Source organism: Stegodyphus dumicola, chromosome 3, assembly GCF_044657685.1.
Source record: "Stegodyphus dumicola isolate Sdum_Otavi_A_Nest chromosome 3, ASM4465768v1".
NCBI lineage: Eukaryota > Metazoa > Arthropoda > Arachnida > Araneae > Eresidae > Stegodyphus > Stegodyphus dumicola.
Window position 1 is genome coordinate 209,081,348 of NC_140770.1, and position 26,000 is coordinate 209,107,347.

The window sequence follows — 26,000 nt, forward strand, 5'->3', positions numbered from 1 at the left end:
TTGTATGGGAAGTAGTGCATTATGTTTCTGAATACTTTTTGGATGGTGCTGTAAGAATAGCCTGTCTGTAGAGAAACTGCATGCACACTACTGCCCCAAAACTATGATGTTTGTGACTGTGCGTCAACAGCTGTCTCGACAGCATCAACAAGTACCGGTGACACGTTTACGGCCTCTTCCAGGTTGAACTCCTAATTTCTCCATCTCTTTAAATCTCTTAATCAAGGCCCTGATACATTTAATAGACATTAGTCCACATCGTAGGTTCTTTCTACGACAAAATTCATGAACTGTTTTCCCCTTGTTTTCGTAATACAGCTTCACCAATTGATGTGTACGTACCTCGTATTAGAATGGCGCCGACATGGATGACGCAGTTTCAACTTTGATTATACTTAATAAATTCAGTCACTCTCGGTCTATTTCAACCAAACTGAATACATTTAATAATATAACATTCACACGTAAACATTTAGTAATAATTCAGGAGTACAGATAAGCATAAAATAATAATTACAACCGTTACAGGCCAGCTACGCTTTTAGCGACCGAATCTTATGAACGACAAATCTCAAAAGCATGTTGCCAACGCAGGGCAACGAAAAGGTAGAAATTAATTCGATAGGCGTGGCAGTGAACATACTCCCACCCTATCAGGTTTAGTCCTGATACACAGGCAAAGGTGAAAGCTTATTAATTCCTCTCTTGAAAACACCAGTTTTAGTTTTGACAGTGGCTACGCGAGCTAAGCCGTCCTTGCCCAGATGGACATCGATGATCTGTCCAATAGGCTAAGCTAGCGGTGGAGATCCATCTTCGATGACAAGAACCACGGTGTCGATTTTTAGATTGGGTCTGTTGTACTGCCACTTGGATCTCTGCTGAAGCGAAGTCAAGTATCATATCCTCTTGCAATATACGAGATATATCTGATTCCTCTTTAGACTCTAAAGCTATCTGCTTCAGACATCGAGTTGCTAAAAATGAAGCAGAGGAAAGACCATAAGTAACTGTTTTCAACTTGTACGTGCGCATTTTATCACTGGAATTGTATCTCCAAAGTATTAATTGATAATTCTGATCTTCAGGGGCTACCATCACCTGACGATACATCTTCTCCACATCGGCTGTGAAAACAATTTTAGGAAATCGAAAATTAATCAAAATCTCAAAAATATCTCTTTATAATTTCGGACCTACCCCTAAAAGAGAATTCAATGATATACCATTTTCAGATTTGATGCAGGATGCATCAAAAACTACTCTTAATTTTGTCGTTGTGCTAGAAGGTTTAATTACCGCATGATGAGGAAGATAAAACTTTTCTGTATCCGATCTGTTAGATAAATCATCATTAATAACGGTCATATGTCCTAACTGTTCATATTCACGTATGAAATCTTTATACTGTTTTTCAAATTCCGGATTATCTTTGAATTTTCGTTCCATGGAACGCAACCTAGAAATTGCTGCCGGTTTTGAATCACCCAACTTCAAATGCGATTTATAGAATGGAAGTTTTACAACAAATCGCCCATCTTAATTAACAGAATGAGTGTTTTGAAAATGTGATTCACAAAATTGTTCCTCGGGTGTCAGAAATTCCTTCTTCCCAACATCGGCAATATCTTCCATTTCCCACAAACGCTTAAGTTCGTAATCAATATTTATATTATCTTCTAGCTTTATGAAGTGTGAATTTGCTGATTTTTGGCCTTCCATATTATTTCCGACCTTCCCAGCAATCACCCGACCGAAAATTGTATTTTGAGCTACAGGCTCATTTTTCGAACCATATATTTGGCCAGATCTTAAAACGGAGAAAAAATAATCAGCTCCTAAAATCAAATCAATTTCTTTGGGTTGAGCAAAATTCGGATCCGTTAACGGAATAGATTTAATGTACTCTATATGCTTTACATTAATCACTTGTTCCGGCAATGGCAAAGTTAACCTATCCAAAATGTATGCGTTAACATCAATTACTTGATTATTTATTTTTGACCAAACTTTCAAATCAACAAAATCACGAGTTGTGGAAGCTGGCACTCCACCAATTCCACGCAAAAGTAACCTTTGATTTGTTCTTTTTAATCCTAATCTTCGAACAGCTCGTTCAGAAATAAACGAACTTTCACTTCCGAAATCCAGCAATAATTTAATTTCGAGAGCTTCACCACTGGATGAAAATGCGAGTGCGAGAACTGTAGGCAAAATCGCCGAGTTGCAATTTTGAATCGTATTACTGACAACTACCTGACCTTGACCCTCGCATGATTCATTCGAAATTCACTCTGGAGTGCTTTCATTTTCATTTGGCGCTGTTAAAAGCTGTACGTTGTTAGCTTTAATATCTTCATGCAACAAACTATTATGCGTTTTTGAATTACACAAATTACACTTTAATTGTGAATTACAGTTTTTGATTAGATGTGAATTTAAACATAAAAAACACAATCCTCGTTTCTGTACAAAGTTCTTTCTAGCAGTAACATCCAAATTCTTAAATTTAACGCATTTATATAACGCATGAAGTCCGTTACATTTCGAACATTTAGTATTACTAAATTTAGAATTCTGTAATGTTTTAGAACTAACATTACTACTTTTATCAAAAACTTTAGCTTCCGCTTCTTTATTTATGATAATTTCGAGAGAAGAACACCTTAAATTTAAAAATTCAAAAAATGATTCCAGTGTAGGAAAATACCGCAGTTTTCTGTGCCCATAACTTTCGAGTTTTTGAATCTACCTTTTGAAGCAACATAAATATTAACCATGGATCCCTAGAAGTTGCTTTGTCACCAAGAGCTTTTAAACCTCTGATAACTTCATCAGAAGTATCAGCTAATTGCCGTAAATTAACATTATCAACCTGTGAAATACATTTTTGATCCATGAATGTTTTAATTAACGATTGTACGATTTGTTTCTTTTTATCGTACCTAGCGAGCAATTTTGCCCATGCTTCTTCATAAGAATTATTTGATAACAGAATATGTTTAATTACAGAAGCTGGTTCATCAGCAAGTGATCCGATTAAATACTGAAATTTCTGTATATTCGATAAAGAAGTATTATGCACTGTTGCAACAAACAAATCTTTAAAATTCATCCAGTCATTAAAGTTACCCGAAAAAATAGGAATATTCAACTTAGGTAACCTAAAGTTACTAATACAGTCAAAAGTCTTTAATCCGGACTCGTCGGGACTTCGGCGATTCCGGATTATCGATTTCTCCGGATTAGAGATCATCAGTTTAAATCTGGTAAGATAGCATGCAGAAATTATAAAATTAAAAATATGAAACCGTAATTTATAAAATAATGAGCAATTATGATCTAAAGGGTATCAAAATTTACCAAAAAAGAAGCCTAATATTTATTTGTTTACTTTATTAAACATTTCTTTCAACGCGCGGATGCGTAAAGCATACCTTACGCATAGCCGAAATTAGAAAATTGCAACCAGAAAACTATTTGATTTGTATTTGTGATATTTATAATGACGAGGAATTTGATTTAAATCATATCAAAGACGGAGTACATCGAAATTAAATACTACATTTAGTAAGGAATTATAAGCCGAATAAAATAAAAACATCTGCCCTGAAGATAACGATAGTGTTGACAAATCAACTTCCAGTTCATTGCGCGCCGCGACGTCCCCCCCCCCAGCGCAGAGCAGCGTGAAATTGATAAACAGATTTCGGAACGGTTAAACAAAGAATATGCCTTTATCCATTTTTTGTAGCAATTCGTTTTTTGTTTGATGGACATCGAAACATACTTTCGTTTTGTAGATCCTTTGGAAGTTCCAGCATCGGAAATTCTATTTGACATAATCGAAAGTTCAAGCTTACTTTCAGAAAATTGCTCTTACAGTCTGCAAAAAATAATAAGCCGGATCCAATTCGAAGATTAAGGAACAACGCAATCATCAACATAACTGAAATAGATAATTAGATAATTTTAGCTTATACCGCCCGTTATATATTAAACGCGCACGCGAAAACGTATTCTGCACTTGCGCAGACACATATGCGCAGTCGAAAATGTCTTGCGCGCACGAGTAAAACGCCTGTGCGCATGCGTCAATGCGGCGCATGCGCAGAAAGATTTTAGCTTTGAGGTCCGGATTATAGATCATTCCGGATTATGGGTGTCCGAATTAACGACTTTTGACTGTATTAGAATTTCCTGTAACATTTGGCAAATTAGCCGCATTTAATACATCTAATAAATTTTGATACTGAAGTTTCAAACTAAAATACTTCGATTCAAAATCTTCAATTTCTGACTGTTCTTCTGGTAATTGGGCATCAAATTTATCAAAATCTGAATAAATCCTCTCTAAGCGCTCCAGATGCAAAATTACTTCATTTTTAGATAAATCGGAAGAAATAGTATTCTGAAGCCTTGTGAAGGCCGCTTTTGCCCTACCACACAATCTAATGACAGTAGCTTGATCCATAATAAGTAATCGAAGTATTCAAGTTCAAAATCAAAATCAATACAAAATAGATATAAAACTTCAAGAATCAAATTTAGATGTAAATCGAACTAAAAAATCATCACTTATCTGTATTTGAACTGCTGACAAATTCTTGATATGATCTCGCCGGCGTGCCTCCAAATGATGTTTACGTACCTCGTATTAGAATGGCGCCGACATGGATGACGCAGTTTCGACTTTGATTATACTTAATAAATTCAGTCACTCTCGGTCTATTTCAACCAAACTGAATACATTTAATAATATAACATTCACACGTAAACATTTAGTAATAATTCAGGAGTACAGATAAGCATAAAATAATAATTACAACCGTTACAGGCCAGCTACGCTTTTAGCGACCGAATCTTATGAACGACAAATCTCAAAAGCATGTTGCCAACGCAGGGCAACGAAAAGGCAGAAATTAATTCGATAGGCGTGGGAGTGAACACCAATAATGCACATTCAAATAAAGAGACCGTAATTAGTACAGCCGAAATATCGACTTAAACATCACAACGCCTGCAAATGTTTTATATAAAGCTTCCTCCTTGTTTTGTATAAAGCTTCCTCTTCTTTCCAAGCATGCAAACTTCAACATTTTTCTCTTACAACTGACAGCTTTTCCCAATTTCCATTTTATTACTCATAATTCTTGCTCTGGATTGTTAATATTGTTTCTGTATTCCGTTTTGGTCATTTATTGTGTTAAATTTTACGTTTTCCCCGAAAAGACGCTCGCTCTCTGTTGGACATTTTGGAACTAAATTTTTTTTTTTTTTTTTTGAAATTCCGTGAGCGCATCTTGTATCCCCATATACAAAATTTTGGTGCATTCCGCTCACCCGTTTGTGCTGTAGGATGTTGTTTATAGGGAAAGTTTAATTATAACCACCCAGTGCATTAGCTACTTATACCTAGTGCAGGTTGGCTATGCATTAGAATATTCAGTCTTCCACTGACTCACAAGTCTCAAATGTGTTGTGGAATTTGCTGCTAAATATTCTGTAAACTGAACATTTGTTTTAAAAATGAATACAAAATTACTAAATAAAATTATAAGGATCGAGTTATAAAAAGATAGTTTTGCAAATTTTACATTTAAAAAAAAATCAAGGATACAAAGAATGAATATTTCTCTTACACAAAACATTTTTGAAATTGAAAGAATATTTCTATGAACAACGTATGAGCATTTGAGGCAGATCTATGTTTAATTCCATTTTCAGCAATGGCATAGTGGTAGTTAGATGGTCAATAGAATACGTTGCCTTCTGCAGCAGTGAGTGTTATATTCATCATGTTGTACACAAATTTTAACCAAGAAAATCTCAATTTTGCTGTGGATCAGTACAAGAATGCATTCATTTTATAACATGATTACACATTTCTTTGTTTTTGTAATTTACAATTAATTAGCTTACTTAATTTTTAAAGTTACACTCATTTTTTTGTTATAAAATATATTACTAGACTAAAAATGCAAACTAATACTTGATTCTTAATCTTTTAAAATTGAAATAGCATATATTTACTTCATCATAACATGAAAAAGGTATTTAAAAGTTTTAATTTTATAAAAACAGTTATTACATGAACTGTGTTTTCATAAGATACTCAAATTATAATAATAAAAGAAACAAGCTAGAGAACTTTCACTTTCATATCTTTTAAATTCAAAAAGATTTTATAAGGTATATTCTTCCTCCTTTCCATGGGCCTTCATGGTGTAAGTGAACAGCACATCTTGCTGGAAATCAAGATGTCTAATGTTTGAATTCCAGTGAAGGCACTGCACATTTTCCATATTTCTGGCATTGATATAACCTAATGATCTTGTAGAGACATTACGTATTTTGTGAAAGCAAAAGAGATTGAAAAATGAGCAACATCTTTGCCGGGAATCAAACCACGGACCTCTGGAATACATGGCACACCAAGAAGGCGGGAGAAATACCTTATATACTCCCCCTTTTAAAGGTGACTGGGGTTTTTAGGGGACCCAATCGCCAAATCCTGAGTGAGGAGAATCATCATCTAACACCCTTTTAGTTCGGGCGCCACTGTAGAGACATTAGGTATTTTTGGAAGCAGGCAAGATGAAAAATTAGCAATGTCTTCGCCGGGAATCGAACCGCAGACCTCTGGAATACACGCCCAGTGTGCAGACCACCACACAATGAAGGCATGCCAAGAAGGCGGGAGAAATAACTTATAATCTCTACAAGTTGTACCCAAACTATAAGGTGGTAGATGATAGTTTGCCAACACCACGATTCGGTGACTAGGTCTCCTAATCTCTGACATTTATCCCAGTTTAAGGAAGAGGCTTTATGTTATGCATCGCTAATCAACATGTGGTAGCCCAAATGGACTTGTGCAGTATGGCCATCATTAAAAAATCTCTTGATTATCGACCAGAAGATGATTTGTCTGACATCACACTCCCCACAGCAGGTCCCACTCCAAGCCTGAGGAAGGATTTATACAACCGAAGTCATTGTTCTGTAAACGGAAGACTAGTTGCCTACGTACTATAGTGTTCCTATACAATGGAAGTATGCAAGGGATTGTTTTCTCTCTTTTCTGCAATGCCTCTATGGTGTAACTAGATAGCATATCAGGCTAGCAATCAGGAGGTCTGGTGTTCGAATCACAGCGAGGGCACTGCATATTTTCTCCATCTCTGGTATCAATACAACCTATTGATCTCTACAATTTAATGCACAATACACACAGACTCACATCAATACACCACAAATTTATCTACTATAATATTATTTGTAGACTGAAATAAAATCTTCTAAAATTTTATATAAAAAAGGAGTTAATAAAATCATTCAGTTTTTTACCAAGCTTATTAAATATTTCAATTTTCCCTTTTTATTTTAAGAATATGTTATTCTAAAGTTTTATTGCACTTAAGTCTGTTAAGAATAAGAAACAAACATATTCATACCTCTAATAATCTGAAATTTCAAAGGCACATGTCTGGAAACTGTGAGTAAAAATTCTTGAACATCTTTAAAACCAAGTCTATTAAGATGCAAAGGCACCTTAAAATTTTTCTGAAAAATTAATTTTTAAAATCAGAGCTAACAAAAAAAAATACAGAAATTTACACAGATTTAGGGAATGTGTAAAATATTTTTTCAACTGATAAATAGAGTATGACATAAGAAGGGTTCTTACAGTGTATAAATTAAGAAAATCATCCACTCTGACGCCTTTAGGAGAATAAGCCAACAACAGTTCTTGGATATTTTTAAAAATCAAAACCATGCTTATTTTGAATTCTTCACCTTCACATTCACTTTCTTTATGTGACTCACCTGAAATAGTAAAACATATAACACTTTCCCCATTAAAATAAAGGCAACATTTTATTGAAAGTGGCTATTAACAAAATCTACTATCATTAAGAAATGAAAAAGAATAATGCCATTTCATCACTCTTAATGTAAATAAAAATTAAGAAGAGAAAAAGCAACATCTCTGGCAATTATTTTATAACAGACCAAACTTCAAAAGAAATTCTGGAAACCTTGCAAATGCAAGCTTTCCTCTAAATATTAAATAACTCGCCAAATTTCAGACTTGTTATTTAAAGGGGGGCTTGTCTGGGCATCACCTGATAACTACCAATCAAAATTTCAGCTATTTTATTTTGAAAGTGAATTTTTTGTTTGACAATTACGTTTGTGAGTTGATGTGACTGCTTTTGCAAAAATGCATAAAAATTGAGTACTGTGTTGTCACTAGATGCCTGTTTTTGAAAAATAATATACCTACTCCGATTAAAAAGGAGTTGGACACAGGGTACGGGAACTCTGCACCATCATTTACTGCTGTGAAATTTTTGGCAGCTGAATTTAAACATGGCCGTACCAGCTTGCGTGATGACGAACGTTCAGGATAACCAAAAATTGCAACCACTGATAAAAACATCACCAAAATCCACCAAATGGTGCTGGATAACCATTGAATCAAGGTTAGAGAGATAGCAGAGGCTATAAGTATGTCAAAAGAATGTGTTTGCCCCATGTTGAACCAAGATTTAGATAGGAGCAAGCTGGCTGCATGTTGGGTTCCGCATTTGCTTTCTTGAAAATTTGCTTCCTTCCTTGTCACAAACGTACCCGAACGAACATTAGCACCGTTCTGTTAGTGCAATAAAACTGGAGTTTCTTCACCTATTTATCACCATAGATGAAACCTGGATCATAATTACAGCCCAGAAATAAAAACACAGTCAAAACAGTGAAGTGCAAAGGAAGAATTGGCTCCAAAAAACGAAAAAACTGTTCTACTGCTGGGAAAATGATGGCAATAGTTTTCTGGGACAGCCATGGGATTGTCTAAATAAATTACCTCGAAAAGGAAAACACCATTACCGGAGCATACTATGCAACATTACTTGAAAAGCTGAAGGCAGAAATTGTGTTAAAACAGCCCCATTTGCAAAAATAAAAAATTTGTTTCACCAAGACAATGCTCCATCTCGCACCTCAGCAGCTGCAAAGGCAAAAATCCATGAATTACAGTTTGAACTGCTTGACCACCCACCCTGTTCGCCACACCTGGCACTAAGTGACTTTTTTTCCCTAAGTTAAAAGAAGCACTAGGAAAATAAAGATTTTCATCAAATGAGGAGGTTATGAACTTTGCTAATAATTACTTTGCAGAGAAAGATTCCATATATTATTTGGGTGGGGTCAAAGGATGGGAGCATCGCTGGAAGAAATGTATAGACTTACAAGGAGACTATGTCCAACAGTAAAGGTAATTTGGAGAAAAAATAATTTTTTCCTTTAGGTTGGAAACTTTTCAGACAGCCCTTGTATCTAAAAAAATGAAACGAAAATATCTAGATCTCACAGGCTACATGATATTACAAATTCTGTGAAAAAATATCTGGATGAAAAAATAAAAAAAATCTATATTCATTAGGCCACATGCTATAACTTTGGGGTGAAATATCTAGACAACCTTTACAGTATTGAAATATACATACAAAATATTTAGACTAGTAACAGTGAGAGTAACAGAAGGGAACATGGGATATTTAAATTGTCAAATCACATCTTAGCCAAACCTACATTATTTTTACTTCTTACATACTCAGAGCTTTTAAAATTTTCCTAAATAACTAGCCCAAAATGAGACACTGGTTAGAACACATCATCAAACCATGCCAGTCCCAGTCAAAGTAAGATGCCTGGTAAACCTACACACAGATATTAGCAAAAACATTAAGACGACCCTAATAAAACCATGTTGCTCAATCTTTGGCACAAAAAACAGCTGCACTCAGTCATGAAGCAGTTTTTCCATGTCCTTGGTAAATGTTCAGAAGCAAATATATGGAGTCTGTACCAAATTTGCAAGCACAGGTCAAACAGATCCCATACATTATGAGAAAGTGCTTGGTGAGCTCTGAGCTGGTGTTTTATGACATCCAAGATATGCTCTATAGGGTTAATATCTGGCAAATTAGGAAGGAAGGACATCAACTAGAAATTTATTCGCATCTTCTTAAGCACTCTAGGACAATTTTTGTTTTGACAAGAAGCATTGCCCTGCTGGAAATGTCCCTTTCTAGGGGAAAAGACAGAAGCCATAAAAGGATATAACTTAACCATGATGTTTACATAGTCCACATCTGGTACGGTATGTCGTAAAAGAACAATGTTCCTTGGGAGGTCTGGGAGAATGTCTTCCAAAACATGATACTTCCACTACATGCGTGCAACATGTGTGTCAATCAAGTGTTTGCTAAGAAGAATGTATACCCTGACATGACCATCAACTTAATGTAAAAGAAATTGTGCTTCATGCAACTAAGCAACTCCTTACCATTGTGTGCTCCAATCAGAATGTTCATGGGCCCACTGTAATCACAAATGCCCATAATGCTGAGTTAACAGACCCATGAGAGTAGCATTTGCTCTAAAGTTCTACAATTAATAGAGTGTCAGATATGTGCAATGTATATCTGAACATTGTTAGCATATAGCTAAGGAAGTTTTTTTTCATAAAATTTTTAATGATAATTCCAGGCCATAATACTTCACAATTTACACTGACTACTCTTGAGTTTAGTCTTTCTTTTTGCTATGATAAAACTTAGCCCTAATTTTAAATAACTCTTATATCAACACAGAACAGTATTCTATTCCCAGCCGATCTTTACAAAGCATACACAAATTTTGAGACCATAACATAAATATGAAATAAATAAGGCAGAGACAATATCATAATAGTACAGTACCTTGAGAAGAGCCATTGCTGCAGAGAGGAGAATCTGCAGGTAGGAAAAGCCAATCGTTAGTACTGCCAGGAACAGATTTTCGAAAGAAAATATTGGGTAAAGCATCTGCTAGTTCTAATAAAGAAGTGTAGCCAAGATCATGAAGAATAAAATTATCACCAGTTGTTTTCTAGGAAAAAATTTTAATATCAATTTCAGCACTCATAAAATGATAAATTGTACAATTTAGATTTATTAAAATGTGCAATAAAATTTAATAAGTATTTACCAGAGAAAGTGTGCAATACTTTCACTAAATCTTACACATAAATATCGTGCAAGAAAACTTTCATTCATTAGATTAATATTAAATATTTAACGTATCAGTAATAGCACAAGATAGAAGAAAATAAGACATTCCTATATGATATATATACACAAAGATAGATGTATAAATTACACTGCCTTATTTATAAAATTTTTATTTTAAAATACACATTTACCAATTCATTAATATTTCAATGTGAATTAAGATAACAATCTACTGTTATAAATAAACTCAAAATCACATCATTAATTACAAGAACAAAATAGAATTCAGAGGTAAGTTCTAAAATCATAGTAAGTTTTGAACATCACTAATTTAACTTGCAAATTTTTACCTACTTATATTTTTTAAATTATAACATTTTTAATAAACAGAAATATAGTCAATTCCCAAGTAATTGAGTGTAGATTAAGCAGATTTTCCTCAAAAAAGTTTGTTTTGTAACAACGGAAATACTAACACAAATCAACAGAATTAAACAAAATTTATATAAGAAACGAAAAAAGAAGAAATTGCATGAGATAACAGCAGTAACAGCAAATGATGTCACACTACTTAGGAATTGTTTTTATCTATAACATTATTTAATTTAATTGTACATATCTGGAATATATAAATACTTAAACAATCCCCTAAAAATAGTTAATTCACTAAAATAAATTAAGTGCACAGCTGTTTATTTTCATTTTCTACAGATTCTTATTGAAACACAATAGAAATATAAATAGGAACACTGCTCTTTCTGCTTTGAAATGGGCTGTTGTTTTGAATGCTTATTTAATTTACATAACCAAATGAACTTATTGTTTAAATTAAAGTGCTTAAAATTTTGGGTAAATCAGTAACACTATTCCCCTTGCTATGTTTTTTAACTCTTACTCCAATGTGATCTGTTGTTGTCTACAATTTAAAGTAAAACGTTGCTTTTGTACTTATAATGCATATACTGTATCTTGGTACTCCTTTATCAAGACTATATGAAACTGTGCACCTCGCTCCATTTTGTACAATTAAGCTGATCAGAGAACTAGTTCATCTACTCTTAACAAATTTACTAAATTGAAAGGGAAAAAAAACATACAGCATATTTCAGAGCTTGACATACAAACTTTGAGAGACAAAGAACATGAGTATATAGAACAGACACAAAGATACAATACAGCAAGCAGTGCCAAGTGCTTTATTAAGCAAAATTTAATAGTTTACAAACTAAAAGACATAGAATACGGTTTCAAGATTTTCAAAGTGGTAACTACTTGCAGTGATGCATCTTTGATACCAATGCTGCACAGAGTGCTGAACATTTTCAAACATACCTAAAGCTTTACAGACATTTACAGAAGTAATGCCAATCTTTATCACATGTCAGAAGCAATGAGCATTTAATGTACAGTGGTCTTAAAGGTCCAGCACAGAAACATAGTGATACTATATTTCAAATCTAGATAATCTTAGAACATATGCAAAACTATGACAATTAAATTATACCTTTTTCCTTCCATTTTTCAAGTTATATGCATACCGTAGCTACTCGGAAATCTTCGGCATTTTCAATATGCTTATAAATCTGGCAACTGTTTGCTAAACTTGGTGTTTTTAATCAGTTTTTTTTTTCTACCAGGTGTATAATGAAGCATGAGCTGAAGCTCATATTCTGGGATGGACAATTTGCTCTTTTTGTATTCTTTATATTATAAAGCTGATCATTTAATATTTTTGACATTTTTCATAAGCTTTGATCAATTTAAAATATTAAAAGTTAAATCATTATTTAAAATTAATCTGAAATACTTTTTTTACAGTTTTAGTTTAAAAATTGTTAAATCATATTTACTTAGATTTACTAATATTAAAAAAAAATTAATTAAATTTTGAAGATTTATAAAAAATATTTCATTGATATGTGTAATGACTATTAATTATTACTTAACAAACTTAATACATACAGTAAATCTCTAAATTTTAAGCATTTAATTCAATCTCTTATTTGAAGTCTTTATTTTGAATCTAGACTGTAATCACTATTAATGCATATTTAAAGATATAAAGTGATCAGAAGAGAAATAGAATGAATGATAAACAGTTTTTCTTCTCCTTCATTGAAGATAATTTTATTGTTTTTTCTTATTCACATATATAGATATATGTAATAAGATGACTTGGTGGAAAGCTGCAGCAGACTGGCAATGGAGAGGCTTAACTGTATAGTTAGAAAGATGACACATGAAGACAGACATGGCTGCTGATTTGGGAAACATAACTTTAGTCCATGATAATACACATCATCACTATGCATGTGCTATGCACCCCATAATTTTATACAGCTTACATTTCTTAACTAATAGACGAAAACTGGAAAAGTAAACTCTGCATGGCAATGAGAAAGCAGTGCAGCGAATTGATGCTGAAGAGAAGAGGGGGGGGGAGTTGCAATGCAATTACCTTTTATACCATTTCAGATTCCATGACAGATTAATGTCCAGATGTTGGGTTCAGATTTCATCGATAGTGCACATCAGAACTGCAGGAAGTTTAGTTAGAAAAACTATTTCTATGTTATTTTTAGAATAAAAATGGAAGTTAAGGGGCTATTATTAATTTATTATTTGAAGGATAGATATTTTATATTTTATATATATATATATGATTTATAACTAGAAAACGTTTTATAAACCATCTCCAAGGAACAGAAATTCAATTAAAACTATGAATTTATCCTGAATAATATATAATAAAGCCTGTATATATATATATATATATATATATATATATATATATATTCAGTAGCAATATTAAATGCTAATTTATTATTTGGAAGAGCCTGAAGAATGGTTCAGTTTAGACTCCTTTTCAATATTACACTGGCTTCCAAAAGTTACGCACACAGTGAAAATTAGCAATTTAAAAAAATGTAGTTGAATTTGAATTGCTGAAACCGATGCAGATGCAGATGGCAGTAAGCAAATATCGTATGTTATAAGCAATCCATCATTGTCTGTTCGAACATATGATAATTAAGCTGTCACTGAAAAAAACCAGCATTCTGAAGGATCAGAGGATGTTTATTTAAATGCTGATATAAAGCATTTATAACTTTTGTTAGGTAATTTTTGATGATATTTGTGTTTTTATGCCTGAAAGAAGATGAATGGTAGACAGCTAATGTTAGTGCGCTATCAGATGCACTGGAGCAGAGGTGGCAGCGTCATAGTGTGGACAAAAATTTCAACAAAATATCGCACATCTTTAAAGACAGCTCTGTGAAGGCTGGATACTATGGGGATGAAATCCTTTATTCTGTTGCGAGACTCAATGCTTCAGGATAACAACACTTACTCCCATCGAGACAAAATTGTTAACAAATACTTAAAGAGTAAGCAGCTTGCTTGTATGGAGTAGTAGCCATGTTCCCCTGACCTTAATCGAACTGAAAATATTTAGAATATCTTCAGGCCTCAGCATGTTTACTTCCTCCAACCAGTCTCAGACAGTTGAAAACTGCTTTAATGGAAAAACAGCCATTGTTAGAATCTGCGAGGTTCACTGCATTGAAAGTATGGAAAATAGCTTTAAATTTATGTGAAGAACTGGAGTAGTCACATACCGATTCAAATGTGACGTCATCAAATAATTTACAAAAATGAAAGACTGCTTTCATCTTTGTATTTAATGCTTGTTTACTTTCATGCATAAACACATTTGTTACGTTCATCTGCAATTGCATATTGATCAAAGCTTAAGTTTTCCACTTTTGTTGATTTTACCACTGCATACTTAACTTTTAGAAGGCGGTGTAGATTTAATACACATATAACATAATAAGAAAATTCATAATTATATTTTTCATGAAACTCTATTTCTTCAGTCACTGATGATGCTCACTTACACATTCATAGTGGTGCAGTGTTGTGCAGCACATAATCACAATACATGAGTCTTCCTAGTTCTAATGTGGGGCTTGAAGACATCTTAAGTATCAGCCTGTATATGATTCATGTTGATGCTTTCAGCTTCCTTTCAAAATCTAAACATTGATATATGAGACAGCCTGTATATCCAGTACCCTCAATACACCCTTATCCTGCTAAGAAGGACTAACTTTAACAACATTGGTTTCCAATCATTCTTCACTATGAAAGAGGTTTTTATGATGTGGTCTAAGTATTTATAAAATTTTTAACTATTTAAAAAATATAATATTTTACAAAGATGCGTGATCAAGACATTTTCTGCACGTCTGAATTGATTCAGATTACTAAATTAAAATTTTCAGAATCACCAGCACAGTTTTAAAGCTTGCTTCCTATATTCTTACAATATACAGTAATTAATAAACAAAATTCTCAATGAAATCAAATGGATATTGTGATTTTTTTTCCCAAATAATATGTATACAGTACAAAGTCTTTAATCCCGACTCGTCAGGACTTCGGTGATTCTGGATAAGTGTTTTTTTCCGGATTATAGATCATCAACTTAAATCTGGTAAGATGGCATGCAGAAATTATAAAATTTAAAATATGAAACCATAATTTATGAAATAAAGAGCAATTATGTATGATCTAAAGAGTATCAAAATTTACAGGAAAAAAAAAAAAAAAAAAAAAAAAAAAAAAAAAAAAAAAAAAAAAAGAGCTTAACATTTATTTGTTTACTTTATTAAATATTTCTTTCAACGCGCGCATGTGTAAAGCATACATTACGCATAGTCGAAATTAGAGAATTGCAACCAGAAAACTATTTGATGTGTATTCGTGATATTTATAATGACGAGGAATTTGATTTAAGTCATATCAAAGATGGAGTACATCGAGATGAAATACTACATTTAGCAAGGAATTATAAAACGAATAAAATAAAAACATCTGAACTGAAGATGAGAATAGTGCTGACAGATCAACTTCCAGTTCATAGCGCACCACGACATCCCCCCTTCCCCGGCAGAGCAGCGTGAAATTGATAAACAGATTTCGGAATGGTTAGAGAAACAAAGGATATGCCTTTATACTTTTTTTGCAGCAGTTCCACTTTTTGTTTGATGGACATCGAAACAAGCTTTCGCTTTGTAGATCCTTTGGCAGCTCCAGAATCGGAAACTCATTTTGACATAATCAAAAGTTCAAGCTTACTTTTTATAAAATTGCTCTAACAGTCTGCAAAAAATAATAAGCCGGATCCAATTAGAAGGTTAAGGAACAACACAATCTGCAACATTAACTGAAATAGATAATTAGATAATTTTAGCCTAGCTTATACTGTCCGTTATACATTAAACGTGCATGCATAAACGTATTATGCGCATACACATGCGCAGAAAGTTTGTAGCTTTGAAATCCGGATTATAGATCATTCCGGAATATGGACGTCTGGATTAAAGATTTTGTACTGTACAATTGGTTCGGAAGGTAGATGCTTACAGCTGGCAAATATATCAGCTAAAACATTCTTTCATAATGTTTAAACACACACCCTAACAGTACATTTTAATTAAATGCTATGTTATAAACCAAACTTACTTTATATAAAACTGGAAAATTTGTTGCTAGTATACCTTTAGGATATAACGAGAGTATCTAAAATAATAAAAGCACATATATGACACACTTCCTAAAAGTTTCTTATATGACATCTAGATAAAATATAGATATTAATAAAAGTAACTAAACATTTTTTTTTTTTTTTTTTTTTTTTGCTCAAATAACACAATTTACATCACACAAAAGTACTGTTTCAAGTTCACATTAAGTGAAACTTTGTATGATATATGATAAACTTAATTTTAGGTGAGTTTTAGTGAGTTAATTCAATCAAGTTATTTTCAATTTGTCATTTAGATCAAAAGTTGCATGCATTTACTCTGGAACGAAAAATCAGAGGAACAGCTATAAAGAGGTACTCTATGCTAATTCTATTAAATAATGTCAATAGCTATAAAGAGGTCCTCTGCGCTAATTTTATTAAGTAATGTCCAATGAAAGATAATCGATCAGTAGCTCAATGTATTACACAGTCTAATAGGATTGACAAAAGAAGTATGCACAGTTTTGCACCTGTTTTTTAGGCACTTGGAGAAACAGATGCTTAAAATTTTAATTAAGTAGTTGGATAAAATTTTTGCATTTGAAAGATACAACATATTGAATATACATCTGAGGGATTGTAAAAAAATGGCATGTAATTGGGAGAATGGAAATAGAACAGATAATGACACAGGTCTGTAAAGACCTAAAAGTAGCCAAATGTCATTTCAAGAATCTAGAATTGCTTTTAGAATAATGGTGACGTATCTAGACGACAGGTGAAGATTGAAAACATTAAATATACAGTCTCTCACGACTGTTATTTGGCAATCATTACTAAAATAAATAGATAACTGATGTTCCAAATTGCAAGGTATTATGAAAGTTTCCAAATTGGAATAACTTTAATTCAAATTGGATGAAAGAGACAAAAACAATACTTTTTAGAAAACCAATGCATGCAGTATGCACAGATAATTTATGTATGTGAGGGGAAGATGAATATTTTGAAGGAATAAACAAGCTGTATCACTAGTCACCTCTTGTTGAAAGGCAAGCAGATCAGATCTAAAGCTTACAATAAAGTGTTTGCTTACGGCAGTAAATATACAAAAAAGTGGTTATAAGCTCTACTTCAGATGCGCATTTTCAATTACAGTTTCTTAAATCAAAGCACCGCATTTTAAGAAGCATTGTCAACTTCGTGGGGGAGATGAGGTGATTAAAACTAACTTTTTTTACATACCTCATATAATAAAAAATGCAGCCATTAGAATACTTTTATGCTTTTTTTAGATTAAAACAAAAGATTTCATTATTTCATATCTATATTTTGCAGAGATACTCATAAAAGAATGACTTATGTGATTTAGGTCATTTGCCTATGTATTTACAGAACAGATTTAGGAAACAGCTACAAAATAAAGCCACTCAATTTGATAATTATTGGTTCTATCTTGCATAAAAGAACATTCTTTATTAAATTTGAAGCTAACATTTCTTTTGGTGCAAATGTTTATTAAACGTACATTCGTAAAGTTTGCTTTTAGAAGAACAGAACATTTAGTTTTCCACTATTAAAGGATAATACACATTTTACTAATTGGAATATTCATTCTATGAAAGCCACATAAAGGTTTTATTTGACAGAATACTTCTCACCCATTATATTAAAATTCTACATCTTATCTCAAGAAACCATGATATTAATGCTAATTTATATTTATTGTGCTCATATATTTTTTATCAAAAAAATATGAATAGAACTGATTTTTAAGGAATATCCAGTAGCTATTGTTTTTGAATACCTTAACATAAAGGAAACAAATTTCAAATGATGTAATAAAAAAAATATCAAGCTATAAAATTTAATTAATAGGCTAAAAGAAGACATTTATCTTTAAAATTGGATTAATGTAAAATTTGCAGCCTTCAATAAATCAAGCAGGAAAAAAAGTGTGAAAGACTTGCGGAAGCTTTTCTTAAAAATTCACTGACACCCATACATAAATTTAATAACAAAAGAGAGTTTAAAATATGACTTCCTAGTTTTTCCCCCCTTTCTTTCCCAGTAAAAGGAAAGCATAATTTAAATGTGCGTAAAGACATACAATTACATTATTCTGCATTAAAATTTTCTCCATAACTTTCTGATATCCTCTTTTTACATTTATCTACTACTTTTTCTGGTACCTCTTATTTTATAAAATATGCCAGTAATAAATAAACACTTAAATGCTGCTTCACAGCTACATGATATTTCCTTATATTTTAAGAATCTAACTTTACGACAAATTTTGCCGTCATTCAAGCATTTATAAAAAATCTTTGGGCAACTATTTTAGGTAAACATGTTTTTTTCTATTAGACATCAATGGTATCAAGCATCAAAGATAGTGTTTTTCAAAAATATTATTTCAGCTTTATCTGTTCTGGGTCCTCATTTATATTACTTTATACACTGAACATAATATTTTGCATAGGTTTAAATGTCAATTAACTCTCAGGGTACAAGTTTGATTTTTGAAAAACTGCTTATTTGATAGTAATTTACTCATTAACATAAATAAATTTCTGTTTAAACAGACACAATGTTAATATAAATTTTATTTGGTAATTTTTCTAGATTAATCACCAGTAACAAATGCCAATGTTTTCTCAATAAAAAATTTACCCTTAAAATTAGAGGGGGGAAAGCAATCCTGGTTTACCATAGATTTTAGATTAAATATAAATATATGAGTGTTACTTGAAATCTACACCAACTAAGGTTCTTTTTACTTTACACAATTTTACACTGGTGTTTTTTTTTTTTCCTGTTTAACCAAGAAATCTTCACCTGCAATTTAAAAAGGCATGCAATGAAAGTAGAGTTGGAGTGAAATGACTTAACTATAGACTTTTCACTATTACATGCATTTTAAAAATTTTGTTACATATTAGTATATAGGATGTTTAAGAAACATGGTTATAAGTTTCATTTCCTTAAATACTGATCCTAGATATGCACTTCGAATTCCGAGTTTTCTTAACAGTAGGACATGTAATTTTATGAAAATATTATTAGAAGGAAGATGGTTCTATAAATAACCTTAGCACGTGAGTTAATTATAATGGTGCAGTATATATAATGTTTTCATCAGACAGATTGAAAGTAAACAGAAGATGTGATATATTCTTTCTAAGTCATTACAGTTTTGGCAATTTTGTAACAAATTCTCATTATAAAGCCAAATAACAAATCGAAGACTCTTTGTGGCATATTTTCAAATCTGATCTGGCTGTCTGTATACATAACAAGCAATTTTAAATAGTGTCCAGGTATTGTAATTGCTTTTAAAAATGAATTTGATACATAAAAATAAATAAATTTTTAACACAAGCATTTTCATGAGGTGATTCGTACCATTTTATATTGCTTACCATTTGAAAAAATTTCAAAATTTGAAAATTAATTTTACACCCAAAATTTAAATTAGTATTAATGTGAATTAAAATAAATGAAATAATTTAAATTAGAACTTTCTTAAAACTGCTAGTAATGTCACCAGTGGTGCTTGATCATAAAACAATTCTGCTGAAATCTATGACAGAAAATGTTTATTTCTGTATGTAGCTTGACCGAAAAATAATCAATTGTTTTTAAGTAAAACCTTAAGTTTGTTGAATTTATATGAACCAAGAGTATTGTAAAATTTACAGACTTGTAAATTATTGCAAATTATTGTAAAATTTACAGACTTGTAAATTAGTGCAATTATTGCAAATTATTGTAAAATTTACAACGCAGATGTATAATCTGAAGTTGTAGCTCATTCTGTCCACTATCAATTTCTATTGAAAATGGATCATCAGTCTGCGAGCTTGTTTTAATTTTCAAAAATCACAAAATTCTCATGAAAAGTTATCACTGATAATTTAATTTTCTTGAAATTTACTTTTTAGTCTCATCAGTAACTTCATGGTTGGAAAACAAAAATTCAATTCAAAGTGTTTTACCATATTATGGTAACTTTGTGTTAAACATTTTTACCATACTATAAATTTTTATCTTATAATATAAAGTTAAAATTTTATGTCACAGTAAAAGGAAAATCTAAATTGAATTATTGTTGGTCAAATCAAGAAAGTCTATAAAGTTTTTTATTTTTGAAATCACTGAAAATATTTCTTAAATCCCGACTATGCTAAATTGCCAAAATAAATTATAATGAGGAATCTCTTCATAATTAAATTCAGTAGCCTGAAGATGAGCTATCTTTGTTTCAAGCCTCTGGATTGTTCTCAATTTACAGGTTTAATAACACACGACAACACATATTCAACTTTTAACACAATTTAACATAATGCCTATTCAGAAAAATACAACAAATATGTAATTAAACTGTAGTCAGGGTAATTTTCACAAAGTTTATTCTGAATTTTTTTTTAATGCACAAATATTTTTCCATGTAAAACATGAAACTCCTTCTGTTTTTACAACTATCATTTTGTTTCATGGTAAATTACATCTGAGTAGGCAATTTTTAAAATTTTTTAAGTATGTTAGCTCTCCTTGTTTGGTATTTCATTCCTTCATCTGTCTTCAAATTGCTCAGTTCTCATTCATTTGTCTTCAGATATTCAACTGAAAGAAGCTCTTCAATAATTTCAAATTTAGAGCTATACCCACATAAAAGTTAATAATTGATTGGCCATTCCTTTCCTCAAGAGCTACCATTTTCATGTTATGTACTTTAACATTGATAATGATAAAAATTCAAATTTTCTTTGAATGATGATACATTCAATCTTCTAATATCAGCTTAAATTCTCAAATTTATGTTTAAAATCCAAACATATCATTCTCAAATTTCAGCCTTGCATATGAGTTATAATCACTATGATAATATAGTATGTTTCTCTTTGCAATTATACGCACAATAACAAAATCTGTTTCTACACTAGCTTCTTATTCTTCAGTTTCCCTTGCTTTAAGAATAACTCATCACATACATAAGTCAAAGAGAAGCCATTATGTACATAAGCAAAAGGGAAAGAAAAATACAATGGTGGAGGAAGAAACAAAGCAGCAACAATAAAAATTCACATGACCTGAATGATGCTTGCACAAGATTTTTATCTTGTTATTGTACACCTTCCAAATGCTGAACTGCCTATTTCTGCAGAAAATAAATTTAAATTAGAACTAGAAAATACAGAGTAGGCTAGAGAAAAGTTGGTATAACTTTTCAGAGATACCTAGAAAAATGAATAAGGTTTGTAATAGCTCCTGTCTAAAATGCAAGCTTTACAACTATTTTCCATACTCTGTATTAAAATGCCCAGGCATGTCTGCAGTAACAATATGTATTCATGATAAATAGTACTTTGAAGCTCCTGGAAAATGCTAGATGGGGGCAGCATTGATGGAAATCTGCATTCTAGTGCATTTCACATGTGCTCTCTCATATTTAAATCCAGAAAATATGCAAGCCACTTAATCCCCGGGATTCCATTAGCAAAATAATGAGTTACTATACTTCCCGACAAGCTAACCTGAGAACACGTACAAGGCTAGAACGACCTTTTCACAGCTTTTCACCCTGTTCTTCAAGTTATCCATATGCAGCAAACTGCCCATGGAGATTCAATTCCTCCAATTTGTATTTAAATAACAATCTTTTTATGCAGTGAAGCTGCAGCTAAAATTGATAGTTCATCATAGTGTAAAATGTAGGGCATGTTATTCATTGTCTTAATTTATGTGAAATATTTCACTATTATCTAAATGTGACGAATACTAATTTGATGATCTTTAAAACTTGAAACCGGAAGAGCTAACAATGTATTCCTTGCAGTTTGGGTCAAATTTTTTCCCCAAGACCGTTCACTTAGTTAAAAGTAAAATATATAAATTTGGAAAATCTTGTAGTAAGTTATTTTCTTTTAATTTTTAAGAGTTTATGCGGCTTGTTGCTACCAAAACAGTGAACGAGGGGAAAAATTTTTTTTAATTTTTATTTTTTAAAGACTTTAATTTGGAGAACGCCAACATGGCGCATTGTGGTGGTGACGAGTTCTATGCAGCTCTGGACAATGAGCTTCAAAAGGTGAAATCAGCCATCGTATCGAAATGCAATATGAATCCGCAGATTCGTGATGATGCAAAGAAGGCTTTGGGTGAGATTAAAAGTTTGATTACTAGGTATGTTGAGCAAGTTAAGTCTGTAAATTTTCGTGAAGCTTGTAAAGAAAGCTTATTGAATTTAGTCATGCAAACGAAATCGTATGCTAATGCTGTGGCGTCATCTGTTGGGACAAATCAGACTGATTCAGATTGCTGTGTTTTTGTGAGTGCCCAAAACTGTACACCTGAAGTTAAAAAGCTCCTTAAAGCTGAAATCAAATCTTGGAAACATAAATTGAAATTAGCAATATTCGAACAGTTCATAACAATAAAGTAATGGTGAAATGTGCTTCGGGATATGATAAACAAAAACTGTTTACTGCTTTGCAGGAAGACTCACCTATTTTGAATCCCTCTATTCCAAGACGAAAATATCCTACAGTTTTACTTAAAAAATGTGCCAAACAGCATTAGTAATGATGAACTGTTAAAAATTATTGAAGAACAAAATCCTGAAATTACCATGAGTGAAGAAACTTGGAAAGACGTTAAAGTTTGCTTTACTTTAAAGAAGTTTCAACGTGAGAGAAGCGTGGTTATTGAAGTGCATCCTGCTGTGTGCAAGCGTATTTTAAATTTTGGGTGCATTAAAGTGATGTGGAATATGTGTAAAGCTGAAGATTTTGTTGTTTTAAATAGATGTTTTAAATGTTTAGGCTACCACAGAAGTCTTGATTGCAGAAATCCCTTGGCTTGTTATTGCTGCTCTGGAAAGCATAAGAGTTCAGAATGTGATAAAAAAGAAGTGCAAGTGTGTATTAATTGCATAAGATTTAATAAAAAGACAAAAAATGCAACTAAGAAAGTTGATGTAAATCATAAGCCATTTTTTGGAACTTGCCCCAGCCATACATTTATGATGAATCTTGCAGCTACAAAAATTTATTATGGGTAAGTCCGACAATTTGTCTGTTTCTTTTGTACAAATAAATTTGCACAAATCAAAACTTGCTACTCAGCAACTTATTTTATATATGGAGGCAAATGACACTTATGTCGCACTGATTCAGGAGCCACACTTTTATAAAGGTGTTCTTCCTGGCTTTCCAATAAAATATAAAGTTTACTATGATTCTGAAGCAGAAGTTGTCAAGTCTGCCGTTATTGTTCGCAACCAGAATCTTTCTCCTTTTTTGGACTTATATCATACAGTTTATAATACTGTTGTTTTAGATATAAAAATCAATGGATCTGACTTGACTATTTGTTCCGCTTATTTTGAGCCCCAAACTAATATTGACATAGAACTATTAAAAATTTCACAAATTTTAACGATGAAGAAACCATGCAATTTTTTATGTGGTATGGATTCGAATAGCAAATCAGCGATTTGGCATAGTCCTATTACTGATGCTAGAGGAACGAAACTTAGTGATTTTATTAGTGCGAATCATTTGTTTCTACTTAATGAAAATCGCGGACCTACTTTCTGTTCCACGCAAGGCTCGAGTTATATTGACCTTACGCTTTGTAGCTTAGGACTGCTGCCATACGTTCAAAGTTGGGATATCTCTGAGGAAGATTCTCTTTCTGACCATAAAATGATTATCTTTGAACTTGTTTTATGCTGTCTGATTATATCTTCTAATTTGTGTACTTTTAATTTAAAAAGAGCGAACTGGTTTTTATTTACTGAACTTTGTAAGAGAGAATTGTGCAACTTGAATATCCTTCTTAACAGTTGCTTTGATTGTACTGCATTAGAAAATGTTGTAAACAGACTTTCTACCGTTGTTTTTAATTGTGCTTTACTGTCAATTCTGATGAAGAAAAGTAAGAAGAATGGGGTTTCTTGGTGGTCTAAGGAAATTGATTGTTATAGAAAGCATGTAAATGCTGCTAGGCATAGATTCCAGAGAGAAAGAAACTGTCTTCTTAAAAATATTTATAAAATTAAATATTTCGAATTGCAGCACAAGTACAAGGCTAAATTAGCTAATGCTAAGCTTGAGTCGTGGAGAAATTTTCTCTCAACTATTACTGTTCACAATGTCGGGAAATCTATATATAAGTATGGGGTTAAGACCAATTTTGCGAAAAGGATTGAGATTTTGGGAATTAAACTCCCGGATTGCAGTGTTACTTCGAGTTTGAGTGATACAATTGTTGCTATAATGACAAAGAATTTCCCAAGAGATAATGCACGTGATGATAGAAATTCTCATAGCACTATGCACACTGAGTCTGATGGACCTTATATTTCTTTTATGGACTGTCCGTTCTCTACATCAGAAGTTAACAGTGTTATTAAAAATCTCAAGAAGAACAAATCACCTGGGCTTGACTCTCTTTCTAATGAAATTGTACAGCACTTTCATGAGGTGGATAGCACATTTCTACACAGACTTTTCAACCTTTGTTTACAATTAGCAGTTTTTCCAGCACAATGGAAGAGAGCTCGGGTTGTTTTGATTCCTAAAACTTTAGATACAAGAACCCCTTATCTTGATAATATTAGATGCATTAGTCTTTTGCCTACTTTGGGAAAATGTCTTGAAACTCTCTTCATTAACAGAATAAATTGGTATTTGAGACAAAAATGCTTTTATAATGATTTTCAGTTCAGATTTGCTCCTCGGATGTCCGCTGAAGACGCCATTATTCGTCTTTGTAATATCTTGCAGTGTGCAAAGAAAATGAAGTAAACTACACTTCTTATTTTCCTGGATTTGAAAGGAGCTTTTGATAATGCTTGGTGGCCATCTATCTTAAAAATTTTAAAAGATGCTGGTATACCACATAATAGCTATAACCTTCTTAAAAGCTTCTTGAATGAGAGGACTGCTGAGCTTCAGCTTGGGAACGAAGCTAAGGTTTATTCTCTAGAAAAAGGATGTCCTCAAGGCTCTGTATCCGGATCTACTCTTTGGAACATAATCATAAAGGATCTTTTAAGTCATCTCGACGGTTGTTTAAAAATTGCGTTTGCAGATGACTTACTATTAATTTTCCAAGGAAGGATTTTGAATAACATTCTTTTGAGAGCACAAGAAGTTCTAGATTTTGTCTCCAGTTGGGCGATTTCTCATAAACTCACTTTCAATCTTTCAAAAAGTAAAGCTATGCTTGTTCCCAGTACGTTTCATGAACAAAATATTGCTTCTTTGATGCTCGATAATTCTCTGTTGGAATTTATAGAAAATGTTAAATATCTTGGTGTCACATCCTGTATTAATTGTCTCCTAAGAAACATGCATTTCCAGTCAGTCTCAGAAAATCACCCTCCTACAGTACAT

General features: G+C 32.3%; 1 protein-coding gene across 2 annotated transcripts in view; it reads right to left on the minus strand.

Annotated features, from left to right (window-relative positions):
* Nucleotides 1-26,000, minus strand: part of LOC118200869 (tudor domain-containing protein 5-like) — a 102,126-nt gene that overhangs the window by 56,492 nt on the left and 19,634 nt on the right. Inside the window, exons 4-7 of one of the 2 annotated variants that reach the window (XM_035372854.2) lie at nucleotides 16,593-16,649; nucleotides 10,770-10,938; nucleotides 7,691-7,830; nucleotides 7,458-7,566 (exon numbers count right to left, since the gene is read on the minus strand). In XM_035372854.2, coding sequence (XP_035228745.2) covers nucleotides 7,458-7,566; nucleotides 7,691-7,830; nucleotides 10,770-10,938; nucleotides 16,593-16,649 — 475 coding nt within the window. The remainder of the gene's footprint in view (nucleotides 1-7,457; nucleotides 7,567-7,690; nucleotides 7,831-10,769; nucleotides 10,939-16,592; nucleotides 16,650-26,000) is intronic. The other variant, XM_085813815.1, reaches the window with a different exon arrangement.